This window comes from Tiliqua scincoides, chromosome 2 (genome assembly GCF_035046505.1).
Source record: "Tiliqua scincoides isolate rTilSci1 chromosome 2, rTilSci1.hap2, whole genome shotgun sequence".
Lineage (NCBI taxonomy): Eukaryota > Metazoa > Chordata > Lepidosauria > Squamata > Scincidae > Tiliqua > Tiliqua scincoides.
In genome coordinates, this window is record NC_089822.1 from 205793851 (window position 1) to 205813181 (window position 19331).

At 46.5% G+C, this 19331-nt stretch overlaps 1 protein-coding gene across 1 annotated transcript in view; it reads right to left on the reverse strand.

Annotated features, from left to right (window-relative positions):
• Positions 1-18457, reverse strand: part of CACNA2D2 (calcium voltage-gated channel auxiliary subunit alpha2delta 2) — a 632244-nt gene extending 613787 nt beyond the window's left edge. Inside the window, exon 1 of the mRNA XM_066614251.1 lies at positions 18376-18457. Within this exon, the coding sequence (XP_066470348.1) occupies positions 18376-18456 (81 nt within the window). The 5' untranslated portion in view covers position 18457. The remainder of the gene's footprint in view (positions 1-18375) is intronic.
• Positions 18458-19331: the final 874 nt, after the last annotated feature.

Consider the following 19331-nt stretch of genomic DNA (forward strand, 5'->3'; position numbering starts at 1 on the left):
GCCCGCCCCAAAGCCAGCAGCCAGAGAAGTGCTGCCAGGGTGGATGAACCAGCTACTCCACAAAACCTCTGTCTAATCAACCAGCCCCAGAAGAAAGCAAGCTACATGTGCTTCATCCAGCCTTTAACACCCTGCATCACTGCAAGCAGGCACAGCAAGCTGCAAGACATGGATCTATCAAAGTACTGCATGGGCCAGTCATTTGGTTAGCATGTGATACAAGCAGCCCACCCAGCTAGCCACACCCACCCATACCCCTTGTCCTTTGGTGCACGGCTGGTAACTGTGGGCATGGCTGTCAGTATGCTGACCCCATCCCCTTGCCACTGCCCATCATATACCATGGCAGAAGAGAACAGGGGGCTCAGGATAACCGAGAAGCACTTCCCAAGGAGCCCAAGGACTAATGGAGTGAAAATGTCGCAAACCCTGGGAATACAGGCCCTGCCCCCCACAAAGTCCCACCCTGAGGCTAGTTCAGGTAAGAAATAACTAGGACTGGCAGAAGGGATCCCTATCTGCTAACAAGGAGACAATAAGAATGATCCAGTTTTGATAAGTTTTTATTAAACTGTGTCAGTGATAGAGAAGAAAAAGCATACTAGTTGAGTTGCCAACCACATTCGCCCAGCAAGGCTGTTTCACCATTGCATGTTATCCTATAGACCAGGGGTGCCCAAACCCCGGCCCTGGGGCCACTTGCGGCCCTTGAGGACTCTTAATGCGGCCCTCAGGGAGCGCCCAGTCTTCAATGAGCCTCTGGCCCTCTGGAGACTTGCTGGAGCCCGCACTGGCCTGATGCAACTGCTCTCTGCATGAGGGCAACTGTTTGACCTCTTGTGTGAGTTGTGGAATGAGGGCTCCCTCCACTGCTTGCTGTTTCACGTCTGTGATGTGGTAGCGGCAGCAAAGAAAAGGCCAGCCTTGCTTTGCGCAAGGCCTTTTATAGGCCTTGAGCTATTGCAAGACCTTCATTCATTCATATAAGTTCATCTTTAATATATTCTTTTATGTAAACTTATGTAAATTTATTCAAATTTTAAATGTAAATTAATTCTTTTTTCCCCCGGCCCCTGAAACAGTGTCAGAGAGATGATGTGGCCCTCCTGCCAAAAATTTTGGACACCCCTGCTATAGACAGCTAAGTAACAGGTGCCAGTGACGTCTGGCTGCACCAGTTGGTTCACTGTCTGCCATTGACTCTGAAAAGTCACAGGGGCCTGACTGGAAAGAGTAGATCAGCAACTTCACTGAGTAGCCTGATCAGCACAACAGCTGGGCTCCCATTGGTCACTGAAGCAGACTGTAGGCCTCCTCTGGGATAGGCACAGTCTTCACTTGTGGGACAGCTGCCTGTGGGGAACAAGGAGAAACACAGAGGAAGTAACATGGAACTGTCAATGGCATCATTCAAATCTGTTCTCTGGCATAAGATGCATCCTCAGTGTTTATGAGGGAGATCGCTGCTAACAGAGCGTACATGCAGTGGTAACCTATTGGGGATGCATACAGTGGCTTGGACCATTACATTTCCCTTTCCTCAGAGGTGTTGCGGTGGAACTCCCCAGAGGATCAATGCTCAGGCCCCTGTGGCAATGACGGTCCTGAAAAACAAAAGGGAGTTTTGAGCGCCTGTCCAGAAGTATTGATGAATGGAGCCCCCGGCATTCCCCCCAAAGAAGCAGACACTCCCAGCTCTCTGTTGCAAAAGAAAGGGATGGAAGGCAACACAACTGATAGCAGAGACATATTTGATAATCCTGAAGGGTCAGAGAGGGTAAAGACATGATATGGAGCTGCAGCATCAATGCGTGGTGACATGGAATCCCTTTCCCCTTTGCTTACCTGTGTAGGGTGTATTGTCCTTCCCTTGCTGGTGTGATGAGGTGGAGGTTCTAGTTGGGTGTTTGTGTATGAAGTCCTCCCAAGGCAGACTACCTGAAATAAGAGTTCTGAGAGGATGTTTAACAAAATATCCTGCCATTTATGTTGCTGTGGAAAATGATTCCTTTGTGTGGCAACTGCCCTCCCACCATGGTTCCCATTGGAAAGACCAAAGAGGTACAGCCCCGTGCCACATGTCTTATCATCTGAGCTGTATTCTCCCTGGCAGGGCCTTATATGCTGGGGTTGGTGTGATGTGACTGGCCACCAAATGTAGTCATTTGCTCCATCATGGGGAAGTGGGCAGGGCAGGAGATGATAGGAGTTGCCATTTTCTTTTGTTTTCCCCTTTCCCATTATTCCCTAGAAGGTTCTTCCTACCTATGTTACCTCTGTCATTGGTACCGCTTCGGTAGAGCAGGTAACCCTGCAAATTGGGTAACAGGCACTTTTTCAAGTGGGGAGAGTAACCGGCCCACCTCACCCCAGCAGTGTCTTTTCTAGTGGCTGTCTGCTGGTGTTCTTTTTGCATCTTTTTAGATGGTGAACCCTTTGGGGACAGGGAGCCATTTAGTTATTTGATTTTTCTCTGTAAACCGCTTTGTGAACTTTTAGTTGAAAAGAGGTATATAAATACTGTTAATAACAATAATACAGCATCCTTCTGGCATCGGGGACATGTCTGTTGTTTAAAGGAGCGCTAAGATTTGAAGAGGGGCTAGGATCTGGTATACGACGACTTGCCCTCCCATGTCATGCCCCCATCTCTTCCCCATTTAGCCTTTCCACTAGTGGAGTTGTGATGGCATCTGAGCCATGTCCGAGTTGTACTGATGCTGCATTTTCCATCATTGTGCCAGCATTTGCGGCATGTCCGTTGGCAAGCAGACTTCTATGCCAGTGGGGCTGTCATTGTGCCAGTGTACGTAGAGATATGCTGGAGTACCTTAAAGATAGGACTGGGCCTTAAGGCTGCAGTTCTAACCACCAGGGGTCGCCAGATTATAACCTGGGGGCCACATCTGGCCCGCCACAAGATTTTATCCGGCCATCAGCAACTTAAAATATTTTTTCCAAACCACACAATTGGACAGTTAACTTGAAGTTCTGTCCGCCACACTCCTTCCTACATGGCCAGAGTGCTATCAGCCCGGCTAACCCTCATTTTCAGTCACCTGAGTCATATGCTATAAGACACTTAAACTATAATTATTAAATGTTAACCTCACCCTTCTGATAAAATAAATCAGGATTTTACATGTTGACTTTTCAACAATGCCGTAAAAGGATCCTGATGACGAAACAGTGTCACTTTTGCATGTGTGTAAACAAATCATAACAAACTGGGTTTTGCAACGGATTGGACAGAGTGCAGTGCATTGCTCGCCTCACCCTATATAAAACTGATTTTTTTTCTGCTCATGAAAATATGTAAAATATGTGATGTGGCCTTTCTATTGAAAAGTTTGGAGATGACTGCTATACGTAGTTATCTGGGAGAAGTATGAATGTGTGAAGAAAGCAGATGGAGGAAATTTTTTATCTCTCTTCCATAATGCTAAAATTGGGGTCCCTTAGTAAAATTCACTGCCCTGATCTAGTGTCAGACAGAAGAAAGTACATAAATTTATGGAATATGCTGCCACAGAATGTGGTGATAATCACTGGCTTCAATGGCTTTAAAAGAGCATAGATAAAATCCAAGGAGGTCAGATTTATCCACAGGTGTAACACAACAGCTCCATTTTCAGAAGCACTGTACTTCTGGATGTCATGTGCTAGAGGGCACACAGTGAGGGAAAGCTTTCGTATCCTTCTTAGGAGGATCCAGAAGTATTTGGCTGCCTACCATGATAACCACGATTCTGAACTATGTGGACTCCAACTGTGACCCAGCAGAGCTCTTCTAGTCTTACAGAAGGCCTTGACATTCCACTAGGATCTAGGCATAATGCAGTGTGCAACTATTTTTCAGTACTGGGACACATGATCATATTTGCTCATGATCAGTGCTATTGGTAAAAGGGTCATCTACTAAAGTATATGCTACCGTAAACTTCAAAAGGAGGAATGAGTATGCCTCATTTCGCCTTTTCATAAACTCCAACAATACGTCAATTCATAATTTGTATGACTCATAGCAAAGTCTCATGTTACGATACGGGCAACCCATCTACCACAATTCTCCATGCAATGATGCAGTGGCACCAATGTGGCACCTGATGAATCCTGTGGGAGAGTTTCTGCCTCAGGAGGCCTCTTCAGGGTAAGGGAAAATTTGTTTCCTTGCCCCAAGGCACACCCCTGCGGGCTCAGTGGATCAACTCGGATCTGTGCCAATGATATGGTGCTACGCTGACCCATGCAGGTTGATTAGGCCCAAACCTGTATGTTAGGATTGGGCCCCTAGGCATTTTTAAAATCGCTCTTATACTAAAACTACTCCCTTCTCCTCTTTTGTATCATGCTTAGAATTCCAGCAAGAACTCAGAATTCCTCTCTGTCAGCCAAGCCTGCTTAAGCTGGCACCTGCACAAGGCAAATGGCAACTCTGCCTTCATTTCTCTTGGCAAGGATCCTATAGTACAGGATCTGTATTCCTGGCTGGATGAAATTTAACAAGGGGCACAAACACCACACAGCAAACCTTCCCATGCAGATATTTCTTATGTATTATGCATGCACATTAGTCTCGTTATGCAAATGAACTAACACTGGAGCATATGCTCTCCTGACATTTCCTAGGATGGATGGTAAAACAACTCGAAGTGGAGGGAAAGGGCAAAGAAGGTGGGGTGAGAATCTTCTACAGCTTCTTCCACAGAATAGCACTAAAGGCCACCCGCCCCCTTCTAATCAAGCTGCTACAAGAAACAGAACAATCAGTATCTTCTTCTCCACAAGGGAGGACCTGCTTTAGACTGTAGTAGCCGAGACAGAAAAATTGGGCTGGTTCACGTAACTGGCATCATATGCATCAAAATGGGTGATGTCAGGTCCACAGAGGCAAAGGCAGTTTACATGACATTGGCTAGTATAGCTATCACGGCATAGGAGAAGAATGTCTAGGATGAAGTTAAGTCTCACCCCAGAGTTAGGGCAGGGATTGAAAAGTTTTATGAGTGTGATGGAGATGCTCGATGCTTGGTTTCTGTACACCTCTCAAGGCCCAGTTATTTGTTACCTTAAATGCATGTCAAGCCCCCTCCTTCTCATATTTTCTGGTAATGTTTTGTTCACCAGATTCCTGAGTGATGAAACAGCACTCAACATTACTCCAACCCTCACAAGCCACTGCCAACGTAGTAGAGCAGGGAAAAATGCTGTGTTCAATGGGATCAAGTCACGTGCCTGCTTTAACCAAACACTACTGGGAAAATTAGGAAGGAGAGTCACATGTGGTGACATATTTAAGGTAGTGTTTTGTTTCACCTTCAGCAAAGAAAGGAAAAGGACATGAAACTGACAGAGGAGTTGAAATAACCATTTGACTGGAGATTCAGGACAGCACTATACAAAAACCAAAAGAATCACATGAAAGAACAGTTTTTCCAGTATTACACTTCCAGTTGCAAGTGGGAGGTTATATGTTTGACTAATCTCTTCATGACAACATCTTTCTGAACACAGAAAACCAGTGTATTATGGAGAAAGGTTTTGCCTAGTCTTTCCCCTGACATGCTAGTTTTCTATGTGCAATGATATATTTTTCAAAAGAAAGTATTCAAGCATACAACTTCCAAAGGCTGGAATAGTACAGCCAAGGAGCATTTTACCATATGATTCTTCTGTGTATATAAACTGGTCCTAGAGGCAGCGCAGACAGCATGTGTGTGGGAAACCATGCACCTCAAAACAATCGTCTGCTGGTATTGGCAAAAGGAAGACTGGAGGTTATTTTTGCAGGTAGCTCAAGAAGAAGCAATGCAGTTGGCTAGGTGCTGGTGATGAACAATTGGATATGCACCGATTGCATAAGAATACACAAGGACAAGGTCAAAGACTGTCACCCAATCAGCACAAATCAAACGCTGAACAAGTTCCTCTCCCTTGTCTATTCAGAGCAACACTGTATTATACAGTTAATACATTTTGCTAGCCCATCTATTTGAATGGAAAATAACATTTTAAAAGCAAACATTTCATCAGCCTTTAAAACCCCCTTAGCATCTCACGCTCCAGGATTCAGGGTCACAAGTAGGTAAAGCAATACCTGGCTACAGATAAAGTCTCTTGCTGTACAAATCTCCCAGTTATTACCTTGAATTATCATCACTGAAAAACTAGGTGCCTGTCTTCAGCTTCAAAAGCAGCTTTATCATGTGAAAAAAATGTGTTCCTTCTTTTTTTATCAATATTCTTACAGGAGCTCCAATGACATTGGGCTGATGCACTTGACTTTCAGCTCTGCAGAGCCTAATTTTAATCTTCATGCAGTGACAAAATGTAAACTGTCCAAAATCCATCACCCATTTCACCACAGTTTTCAGTCCCCTCTATAAAGTTTTACTTCAAGAAATGCTGTTTGGGGGGGGGGGGATGGAAAAGAGTGAAGAGGAGGTTAGAATAGGATGAATCTGAATGGTAAACTCATATGTTTTTTTCTGGCCTTGAGTTCACAGCATTTCCCGTATGGAGGTAGGGGGGCAAAATTCAGCACGTATATGCCACTTTACATAGAAAAGGGAATAATAAAATGGTAATCTGTCCCAAATGAATGAACAATGTAAAAGGAAGCAAAACAGAAACACTAGCAACAGCCACTAGAAGGACATTAAGCAGGGCTGAATGAGGCAGTAGCTCTCCCCTGGTAAATATAAGAGAGAGATAGCTCTAAAAGGTGTGTCTAGTCATCACCTGATGAAAGCAGAGTCTGAAAGGAACAGGTTGACCCTGTAGTACTAAACTGGAAAATGAAAAAAATCACTCTAAAATTCAGGTGTTGTACCTTTTTACAGAAGCCTGGATTGCTTGGTGGGTTGTGCAGGCAACAATACCTGTCCTTGTTGTCATTTTCTTCTGTCATAGACTCAGGCTGTGGATGAACACTGGCCGAGTTTGAATGTAAGTATGCTGCAGGAGTTGGATATGTTCACTGATCACATCCAGTTTCTCTCTCCCCAGAGGTGCTCTTAGTTAAAGAGAAAGAAAGCCAGGCTGGGGCATGTTGGAAAACATCAGATTAAAACAGCAGGTGGAGCTGTAGGTCAGTATAGAACCCCAAAGACTTATGCATGATTGCTGAACTCCCAACGCATGCTTTAGCCTTTAGCCTCAAGATCATATGCTCCAAAATGCAGAGCTATGCGGCAAATAGACATGCCAGACTGTCAGCATTAGCCCAGGAACAGAAACCACAATAGAGGAAAAAAGTACTGATGCGGTGAGCATTTGTAAAAAGCCACTTAAGAGAGATGAAATGTCAAGTCAGTTAGAGAGGCACTCAAGTCAGCTCCTTCCAATCTCTCACGTTCACTACCAGACAGAGTAAAAAGGACATAGAACTCCAGCGTAAAGGAGAGAAGAATCCTTTCCTTTTGGAATGTCTTGAGCAGTCCTGGCCAGCAACTTGTGCACTTCCACCCCCTCCACGTGCTTTCCTTTAAGCTGCAGTGACACCTGTTGAGGAGGATCAAATGTTGCTCAGCTGCAGGCCAGCCAGCTGTTGAGCACAGCCAACAAGCTGTGCACCACTCCCAACCAGTGGCACCAGCTTTCAGGCCATCTGGACATTTTTATAGTCTAGGTGTTTTCTTCATCATGGTTAAGAGAAGATGCCAGGATTGTCCATTACCCAGGAAAACCATCCCTGGACAAAAAGGATGAACCAAACAGCAGCACTGTTTATGTCCCAGTATCAAATGGTGGGGAAACATTAAAAAAAAAAATCAAGCCTGTTAAATTCTATAGAGGAGTATCAAATATGTATGTTCAACAGAACTACCTGCACAGAAAAAGAAGAAGGTCTTTGCACTGACTATACTTTCACCATCTCCTAACATATCCCTGCAACCCACTTGGGTAGATTCATATTACATAGAATGGTCTTGACCAGGGGTGCCCAAACCCCGGCCCTGGGGCCACATGTGGGCCTCAAGGCCTCTTAATGCGGCCCCCGGTCTCCAATGAGCCTCTGGCCCTCCGGAGATTTGCTGGAGCCCACACTGGCCCAACACAACTACTCTCAGCTTGAGGGCAACTGTTTGACCTCTTACATGAGCTGTGGGAAGAGGGCTTCCTCCACTGCTTGCTGTTTCACATCTGTGATGCAGTAGCGGCAGCAAAGGAAAGGTCAGCCTTGCTTTGTGCAAGACCTTTTATAGGCCTTGAGCTATTGCAAGACCTTCATTCATATAAGTTCATCTTTAATATATTCATTTATGTAAACTTATGTAAATTTATTCAAATTTTAAATGTAAATTAATTCTTTCTTTCCCCTCAGGGAGCGCCCAGTCTTCAATGAGCCTCTGGCCCTCTGGAGACTTGCTGGAGCCCGCACTGGCCTGATGCAACTGCTCTCTGCATGAGGGCAACTGTTTGACCTCTTGTGTGAGTTGTGGAATGAGGGCTCCCTCCACTGCTTGCTGTTTCACGTCTGTGATGCGGTAGCAGCAGCAAAGAAAAGGCCAGCCTTGCTTTGCGCAAGGCCTTTTATAGGCCTTGAGCTATTGCAAGACCTTCATTCATTCATATAAGTTCATCTTTAATATATTCATTTATGTAAACTTATGTAAATTTATTCAAATTTTAAATGTAAATTAATTCTTTCTTTCCCCAGTCCCCGACACAGTGTCAGAGAGATGATGTGGCCCTCCTGCAAAAACTTTGGACACCCCTGGTCTTGACAATATAATGAACTTACATAATGATGGTGCCCCCAGCCTACTCTGGAAATTAGAAGAACCTGGCTTATTTTGTCAAGCATTTTGTGGGATAATTTGGCAAAATATTATATCCTGAGTAGATCAGACCCCACTGCAGTACCCAATATGATTCCTTCCCACTCCCTACTTTAGTGAGTTAGTAAAAGGGGGGTGACATTCTTAGTGGTATCAGAGGTGGAAGCATGTAAAGAGGATCCCATTTAGTATCGCAGCCTCAGACTTGAATCTTAGATAGATACAGGGGAAGAGATGGCAGACACCAGCTAACCAGTGTTTGAAACCTCCTATTTAGGATTCTACTCCATTGCTAACCCCAGGCATATCCCCTGCCATTAGTACCAATGCAGCATGGAGGTGTGCGCTGCATACAATGGCAGGGGCTGCTATCAGGAGTCCTCCTCAAGTTAAGGGAATTTTCACCTACCTCAGGGTAAGCCCCCTGTTGCCCTATGGTTCTAATCAGATCTGCACCAGTACTTTGGCTGGGGCATGCCCAAGTGGACCCAAGAAGGTATGGCCAGCAGCAGTGCCATTGCTGCTGAGGTCTGCCCCTGCCCTCCCAGTGGCCCTCATCCCTGCCCCAATCCTCCCCCTCCACCCCTTTACTCCCCCTCCCCACCCACTGCCCACTCCATGTTAACTTACTGTGACTGAATCCTGTTAAGAAATGTTTCAATTGTTTTGAAAAGTCAGATAAAGAATGCCCCCCCCTGCTGTGATTCAGGGCTAGAGCTTCGGAAACTGGATTAAATTCCTTATTTCAGCAGAGGCTTCCTGCTTGATTTGGGGTATCCAGTTTTTTATGTTTCATTTCACCTTAATAATTAGAATCCATTATTGTGAGGAATACTTCAAATACTAAACATGTGTATGCAGTATCTGAGAGAAAAAAGTTTACACAGAACACCATGGGTTTTTTAGCAGCAAGTGAAACAAGTTCAGCTTTCCATCAACACATTTGTTAACATCAGAGCCTAAAATTCTGCTTGATGAAACCCACACAACATGGCAGATGGTTAGTTGTAACAACTACTGAGAATTGCTACCATAGTTAGAGAGGATTCCCATGACTAGGAAACAGGATGTGCCTCTTATGTTAACGAAGACGACTAATTTTGCCCAAAACAAGAAACGGAATCCTATCCTGCTTTACCAGTGCTTAGGATGGTATGCAACAAAACAGATATAAACTGCCACCCACCCACCTACCTACTTACAGGATATACATACCAGGGCCTAGGATAGGGGGGTAAAGGGGGTAATTTGTACCCGGGCCCAGAGTCAGAAAGGAGGTCCAAAGGAGGTGCCAAAGGAGGGGGCCCAGAAATTTCCTGGGACCTTACATTTTACTATCTCAGACTCACTGCCCACGCAGAATGCTGGGCGCATTATGGTGGCCACATGGCAACGACTACTGCCACAAGCCATACACACCAGGCCCAGGAATGCATACATTCTTTAAAACATCTTGGAGGAAACTGACCTGCTACAGTAGCTCTTTGGTTTGTGGATCTGCTCCCTTAAATGAGTGTATAAGAGCTTAGGGACACAGTTGCAGGACTGCAGCTGCTGATGAAGTCAGTTTCACTCCCCATTCCGCATAAATATGATGATGCTAATATTCTGCAATGATTTCCTATTTAAAAGAGTTTAGAGAGACTTAAAAGTGTGTTTGGTTTTCTGTATTACCAGCTGCCAGTGCCAAGCAGGCAGATAGACCCAAGTCCTGCATTGGGAAGACTAGTAGACCTAGGCTCCAAAGATGATTCTGGCTGTTGCCACTTTCCTCCTGCCTGTTTTGCCCCGATTCTGCCCACCCCCATTGCCACACCCTACTCTGTTTCACCCCCTCCCCCTTTGGGAAGGGGCCCAAAAGAAACTTTGTACCCCCCCTCAGAGGCCGATACAGACCTAATCTGTTCATGAAAACAGTGAAAATCTAGATACAATTATTACATTAAATACAATTATTACATTACAATATAGGAATGTATTAATTGGGCTAACTACTGGCCAGTCTGCAACATCCCGTTTCTGGGCAAAGTAATTGAGCGGGTGGTGGCATCTCAACTCCAGAGGATCTTGGATGAAGCGGATTATCTGGATCCTTTTCAATCTGGTTTCAGACCGGGCTTTGGGACGGAAATTGCCTTGGTCGCCTTGGTGGATGACCTACGCCGGGGACTGGAAAGGGGAGTGCGTCCCTGTTGGTCCTGCTGGACCTTTAATAATAATAAATAATAATAAAACTTTATTTTTATCCCACCCTTCTCCCTAACGGGACCCAGGGCGGCTAACAACATAAAAAAACAAATTTTAAAAACATTAACACATAGCAGATAAAAACATTTAAAAACACATTACAGAGGCCATAAAAACAGTAGTCAGATTAAAGACAGAATAAAAGAGCAAGTCACTGAGGAATCAAGCCTGTAAAAAACTAAAAGATGTATAAAAATGTTAAGAAGGCCAGAAATCAGAAGGCTTGTTTAAACAACAAGTGTTTTCAGGCCTCGCCGAAAACTCTCAAGAGAGGGAGCCATTCTCAAATCAAGGGGAAGGGAGTTCCATAATGTTGGTGCCACTACCGAGAAGGCCCTATTTCTTGCAGCCGCCCCCCGGACCTCCTTGGGTGGTGGCACTTGCAAAAAGGCCTTCTCTGATGACCTGAGATGGCGAGCCGGATTGTACGGGAGTAGGCAATCTCTAAGATAGCCTGGTCCAGAGCAGTATAGGGCTTTAAAGGTCAAAACCAGCACCTTGAATTGGGCCCGGAAACGAATTGGCAGCCAATGTAGCTCCCGGAGAAGCAGACTGACAGAGTCAAACCGCCTGGCTCCAGTGACCACACGGGCTGCGGCATTCTGTACTAATTGTAGTTTCCGAACCGTCTTCAGGGGCAGCCCCACATAGAAAGCGTTACAGTAATCTAACCTTGATGTCACCGTGGCATGGATCACTGTGGCCAGGTCTGCACGATCCAAGTACGGCAGCAGCTGGCGCACCAGCCGAAGCTGAGCAAAGGCCCCCCTAGCCACAGCCACCACCTGGGAATCCAGGAGCAGCTGCGAGTCCAGGAGGACCCCCAAGCTGCGAACCTGCTCCTTCAGAGGGAGTGCAACCCCATTCAGAGCAAGCCGAATGTCCAGCACCTGCATCGAGGATTTCCGAACCAGGAGAGCCTCTGTCTTATCTGGATTTAATTTCAGCTTGTTAGACCCCATCCAGATCCTCACTGCTTCCAGACAGCGCTCCAGGCCCTCAACCGCCACCCTGGAGTCTGGAGGAAAGGAGAGATAGAGCTGGGTGTCATCAGCATATTGATGACACCCCACTCCAAACCCCCGGATGACCTCTCCCAGCGGTTTCATGTAGATATTAAATAGCATGGGGGACAGTATTGAACCCTGCGGCACCCCGCACCTCAAGGGCCAGGGTGTCGAACAGGCATCCCCCAGCACCACCATCTGGAACCAACCCTCCAAGTAGGAGCGGAACCACTGCAAAACAGTGCCTCCAACTCCCAACTCGGCCAATCGGCCCAGAAGGATACCATGGTCGATGGTATCAAAAGCCGCCGAGAGGTCCAGCAGGACCAACAGGGACGCACTCCCCCTGTCCAGTCCCCGGCGTAGGTCATCCACCAAGGCGACCAAGGCAGTTTCCGTCCTAAAGCCCGGTCTGAAACCAGATTGAAAAGGATCCAGATCAGGGGTGCTCACACGTTTTTGGCTCGAGAGCTACTTTGAAACCCAGCAAGGCCCGGAGATCTACCAGGGGAGAAGGAAGCATCTGACAGACACCCCCTTTAATGTATGGAGCCCCTGCTGGAGTCTAGTCAGTTTCGTCAGTTTTGTTGCTGCATGCCTAAAGAGCAGCTAAAGTGTCAGTTTCAGTGTCAGTTTAGCTAAATATGTCAGTTTTGTCTAGTCACTAGACGAAACTGACATATTAACAGTTTGGAGAGACAGGGCTCCCTGATCTACTCATTTTGCCTCGCGATCTACCGGTAGATTGCGATCCACCTATTGAGCACCCCTGATCCAGATAATCCGCTTCATCCAAGACCCTCTGGAGTTGGGCCGCCACCACCCGCTCAATTACCTTGCCCAGAAACGGGATGTTGGAGACTGGCCGATAGTTATTCAACACAGTGGAATCCAGGGAGGGCTTCTTCAGGAGGGAGCGAACCACCGCCAGCTTCAAGGCGAGCGGCAACGTCCCCTCCATCAAAGAAGAGTTGACCACCCTCCCCGTCCACTCAGCCAGTCCCCCCCCCCGGCCGCTCTAATCAGCCAAGCTGGGCAAGGGTCAAACAGGCAGGCAGACAGCCTCACACTCCAAAGGAGTCTGTCCACATTCTCAGGCTGCACAAGCTGAAAAGAATCCCACAATACTGGACAGGTAGTTGCCAAGGGGACATCATCAGACACTGTCAATGTGGCATCCAAGTCGCGACGAATACGATCGATTTTATCTGCAAAGTGTTGGGCAAACACGTCACAGCAGCTGACCGTGTATTCCTCCTGGACTACCGAAGGGGCCTGAAAGGACTACCTTTCAGCGGCTTTTGATACCATCGACCATGGTATCCTTCTGGGCCGATTGGCCGAGTTGGAGGCACTGCTTTGCGGTGATTCCGCTCCTACTTGGAGGATTGGTCCCAGATGGTGGTGCTGGGGGATGCCTGTTTGACGCCCTGGCCCTTGAGGTATGGGGTGCCACAGGGATCAATTCTGTTCCCCATGCTATTTAACATCTACAGAAAACCACTGGGAGAGGTCATCTGGGGATTCAGAGTGGGGTGCCATCAATATGCCGATGACACCCAGCTCTATCTTTCCTTTCCTCCAGACTCCAGGATGGCGGCTGAGGTCCTGGAGCACTGGCTGGAGGCAGTGAGAAACTGGATGGGGGCTAACAAGCTGAAATTAAATCCAGGTAAGACAGAGGCTCTCCTAGTTCGGAAATCCTCGATGCAGGTTCTGGACATTTGGCTTGCGCTGAATGGGGTTGCACTCCCTCTGAAGGAGCAGGTCCGCAGCTTGGGGGTCCACCTGGACTCGCAGCTGCTCCTGGATTCCCAGGTGGTGGCTGTGGCTAGGGGGGCCTCGCTCAGCTTTGGCTGGTGCGCCAGCTGCGGCCATACTTGGATCATGCAGACCTGGCCATGGTGATCCATGCCACGGTGACATCGAGGTTAGATTACTGTAACGCGCTCTATGTGGGGCTGCCCTTAAAGACGGTTCAGAAACTGCAACTAGTGCAGAATGTGGTGGCCCATGTAGTTACTGGAGGTAGATAGTTTGACTCTGTCAGTCCGCTTCTCCAGCGGCTGCATTGGCTGCCCATTCGTTTCCGGGCCCAATTCAAGGTGCTGGTTTTGACCTTTAAAGCCCTATACTGCTCTGGGCCAGGCTATCTTAGAGATTGCCTACTCCCGTACAATCCAGCTCGTCCTCTTAGGTCATCAGAGAAGGCCTTTTTACAAGTGCCACCACCTAGGGAGGTACGTGGGGCAGCGGCAAAAAATAGGGCCTTCTCAGTAGTGAACATAAGAACATAAGAACAGCCCCACTGGATCAGGCCGTAGGCCCATCTAGTCCAGCTTCCTGTATCTCACAGCAGCCCACCAAATGCCCCAGGGAGCACACCAGATAATAAGAGACCTCATCCTGGTGCCCTCCCCTACATCTGGCATTCTGACTTAACCCATTTCTAAAATCAGGAGGTTGCACATACACATCATGGCTTGTACCCCATAATGGATTTTTCCTCCAGAAACTCATCCAATCCCCTTTTAAAGGCGTCTAGGCTAGACGCCAGCACCACATCCTGTGGCAAGGAGTTCCACAGACCACAGAACACAGACCACAGCGTTAGTGGCACCAACGCTATGGAATTCTCTTCCCCTTGACTTAAGAACTGCTCCCTCTCTTGAAACTTTTTGGCGAGGCCTGCAGACCCTTCTATTTAGACAAGCCTTCTGAGTTCCTGGTCTTTTTAAACATCTTTTCAACATCTTTTAATATCTTTTTAAATACCTGGTTACAGGCCTGATTCTTTTATGATTTGCTGCTCTATGCTCTTTTTACCTGACTACTTTTTTATCTGACTACTGTTTTTATGATATGTTGTTAATATGCTTTCATCTGTTTTTAAATTATGTATTTTAATTTGTTTTAACCTTGTTGTAAGCTGCCTTGAGTCCCTTCAGGGAGAAAGGTGGGGTATAAATAAAGTTAATAAAGTTAATAATAATAATAATAATAATAATAATTATTATTATTATTATTATTATTATTATTATTACTACATTAATTTCAACTGGAAAAATTCTAACTTGTTCCAAAGCCATTCCTAGTTCACTCCCAAAATCACTGTAAATGCCTAATGGCATAAGGAAAAAGTTGCATGTAGCAACTTTTAAAGCAGCATAATAGAATAAATAACATTTACAGCCCAATCTTATCCAAGCAGGCCAGTGCAGGAACTAGTGCAGCAGCTCTGCATGTGATGATGGCACATGTTCAGTGGGGGAGAAAGAACAAAGCAGGGGGAAGGAGGAACAGCAGCTGCAATGGTGCACAGGCCAGGGCCACCTGTGCAATCAGCTAGCAGCCATGGACATGCACCAAAGACCACCAGCTGATTGCGCAGGTGGCCCCTGATGGAGCCCCTGGAGCAGGTAAGTTGGTAGAAGGGGCATTCTGGGGGAGGACTGGGATAGGGATTGGGATTAGCTGGGGATGTGTCAAGGGTGGGCTTTGGACAGATATCCTATGCCAATATCCTACACCTCTGGTCTGGGTTTGACACACCCCTTTGGACCAACTCAGATTTATTCCAGAGTAAGTAAGTAAAAAAGGTTTCACCTCTCCATTACTACCTGGTCCCCCCAGCCAACCCACTACATACAGTAAAGGCTATGTTAGCATCACTGCATACTCTGGGCCAGCCCAGGACAGGATAAGGTCATTAGGCTGCAACCCTCGTATACTGCAGCAGTTCTCAAACTCTCAGGGAGAGTTTGACCTGCAGTAAGTGTGTGCAGGGGTGGGGGGAAGGCAGTGACACGATGCCTACAGCAGCCTCCTCGGGGTGCAGGGAGCCCCCACACCAGCCTCCTCAGCACTCCCATGCTGTGGAGACCCTCAAAATCGTGATCACGACTACTTCTGGCTTTGCATTTGTGAAACCAGAAGTGGTCGCAATCACAATTTTGACTATCTCCACTTATTGGGAAGCCCTGCAAAGACTGGCACAGGGGCTCCCTACACCCCCCAGGAGGCTGTTGCAGTCTCTGGTAAGTGGCAGCAAGCCCCTGCACCCCTCCAAAGTGGCACGATCTAGTGCATTTTGTTGCAGCTTTTCCGCTCCCCCCAACCCTTAAGAGGGTAAAGGCCAGAGCTCTCTGGCTAGGGTGTCATGATGCCCTAGTTTGAGAACCACCGCCAAACTGTATACACTTACCTGAGAGCAAGTCCCACTGAACACTATGAGACTTACTCTGAGTAAATATGTACAGCATTATGCTGTAACAGAGGAGCCCACTGAGAATGAAAATGTTTGCAGAGGCAGGGACAAGGCAGTGACTGTAGTAAAAAGACAATGTGATATATTGGGACCTGTCAGACTTTGTACACACACACACACACACACACACACACACACACACACACACACACACACACACACACACAAATAACCTAAGAGAAACAAAATTCCAAACTTGCAGATGATGGCAAGTGACAGATCTATAAGACTGAGGCCTTTATTTCCTCTGACATCCCTAGTGCTATTTTTAATCACCAAGACACAGAAGACTGAGTCACAAGACAACGAAAGGACGGTGTGAGTCTCAGAGGACCCAAGCAGGTGTCATGGTTCTGACTGTGCTAAATGTCACACAGATGACAGGAAAAGAAATTCCGATCAACACTCTGTTTGGTGGGGGGTGGTTATATTAGATTTATTAATATGAGATTTATTAATATTACACTACAAGTTTCACCTTGTATTTATGTTAGAAAGCCTCTGGGCTGAGTACCAGGACCAAGATCAGGGAACAACTATGCTGCTCACCTTGTCAGACTTGCTAAGCCCAACCCTCAGTTTAAGGCTCTACCAAAAAGGTCTGCTTGACCCACTGCCAGCATATCAAGCTAAACATTCAGCTAAGCAGCATGAAAAAGAAATCAGCTGAAGCTCCCTTCCTATCCCCCTAACCTGATCCTTGCCTGAGAGTTTTGTGTATCTCCCAGCTGACAGGCAGCCTTGACGAAAGCCAGAGTGGCGTGAAAATCTGATCTGATCTTCACTAGCCTCCTGAGCAAAACATTCTGGTAGGAACATTGGGTCATGAAAACACCCCAGCTGAGGATTGCTCAGGGGCAGGCTATTAGCTTGGAACCTGGACAGATGCCACCCTGTTTTAAGCCAGCATTCAGCTGGAACGTTCTTACATTATCTCCCATTCATTTCCTTCCCATATTTGGCCTTCTACAGAAACACATTAATATTTTAAACCATAAACACTGGTAGTTCTTCCCATATTGTAAGATGTACCTGTATGTAAAATCTTCTCAAATATTCCAGTAGTTTTAAAAATATACAGGTGGCCCACATAATCTGTGAGTTCAGTACCTGAAGATTTCTTCATTTGTGAATCCTTGAACCCACAGTGCAGCCCAATTTAGAACCTCTGGAGACGAGGGGAGCTCAACTCCCCTTGCCTCTTGAGGCTCTTCTTAAGCTCACAGAGGATATGTGTGTCTGCCCACAGCCTCTGCAATATTCAGACAGCTGCCCTTAGTCATTTAAATGAGATGTGCAGTTTTCAGTGAAAACAGGAATTCACCTTTAAAAGGCTTTCTGAAGTCTGCAGAGGCCATGAGTGGATATCAGCAGCCTCTGTGAGCTTCAGAAGAGCCTCTGGTTCCAACTGGAGCACAGCTCCAGTTGGGTTCAGAAGGGGGAGGGGTCGAAAACCATGGGTTTTGAATACCCATGGTCTTCCTTATTTGTGGGGGTTCCAGAAAGTTTACATTAAACTCTAAATAAATTTTGTGTTGAGGTTTTCAGACAAAAAATATATTGTATTGACTTCAACATTAGAGAACATTTGCTGAGAATGACCCATGATGCCTATTTTGCTGGCACAAGTCTACGGAAAGTAAGGGAGAGAAAAGGGACAGGGAATGGGTTTTAGATTCAGAGCATGCCGACTATGATCAAAAGTGCCAAATTTAATATATGCAGTCCAGGCAAGGGAACATTTGCTCCCTTACCTTGGGGCAAGCCTCCAGTGCCCAGTGTTCTCAGTCTGTTCTGGAGACTATGACAGCACATACACAAGGTGATGATCTACAAGGTAGGTACCAAGTCTCTCCAATAGTCTATTAAAACAAACACCATAACATTTCCTGGCAGCAACACGAAGTCAGATCCAGAATCAGCCAAAGACTGTGATTATCATTAGGGAACCCAGATCCTAACTGTAAACAATGCTCCCAATTTCTCTGCGCATAGTTATGAGCAGTTTTACCCAGAAACACAGTGTCTCAAAGAAGGAAAACAGAAGGCTAGAAAGAGACAAAGAACTTACTCCTTTGAGCTGCTGAACCCCACCAAATATCCTCATCACGCCATCAATCTCTTGCTCCAGCCTCCTGGCCCAATACTGCATCCTGAAAGAGAGGGATTAGAGGAGACATTGAGTCACATAAAGAGGTATGTGAGGTTACAAATCAGAGCACAGAGCTTAGCTTGAACACTCTCCTTCTGATGCTCCAGTTGTGGGCAGAATATCAAACATCCCTGATTTCTAAAAAATATGACTCAGAGTCCAATCCTACTCAACTTCCCAGCACTGATCAGCCAAGCCATTGGGGCATATGCTGCATCCTGTGCTGGGGAGGCAGTAATGGAGGCTTCCTCAGGGCAAGGGAACATTTGTCCCCTAATTTCAGGGCAGCATTGCAGCTGCATCAGTGCTGGAATGTTGGATAGGATTGGGTCCTAAGCCTGCAATTCTATTCACACTTACCTCATTGATTTATAATGGGACACTTCTGAACAGAAATGCATAGAACTGGGCTTAGATCTACTTTGCTGGCACAAGTCTAAGGAAAGTAAGGGAGAGAAAAGGGACAGGGAATGGGTTTTAGATCCAGAGCATGCTAGTGCTGCCAAGATCCACCCCTCCCTTTCCTGTTCTGCCTCCCACCGATCACACCCAGAAGCTCCCCCATTCCTAGCCCTCCCCACCTTGTTACGCTTACCCCAAACACTCTCTGCCTCCCCCACCAGCTTAGCTGTATTGCTGGAGGTAGACAGCAGCAACAGTAGATCTCCAGCCATTTGTGGTCGCAGTTTTAAAATGGCTGCTAACAGAGTGCTGCACGCATCACCATACGTTCATTTACGACAGTGGTACTGTGGTGTCATAAGGAGCAGGTCAATCCTAGTTACTATTGGGCTGTCAGACTACAAGGTAACTAGAGAGCTGTAAGACGCCTACAATGTCAGGCTAGAGTCAGCTGAAGGATCAATACAATAAAA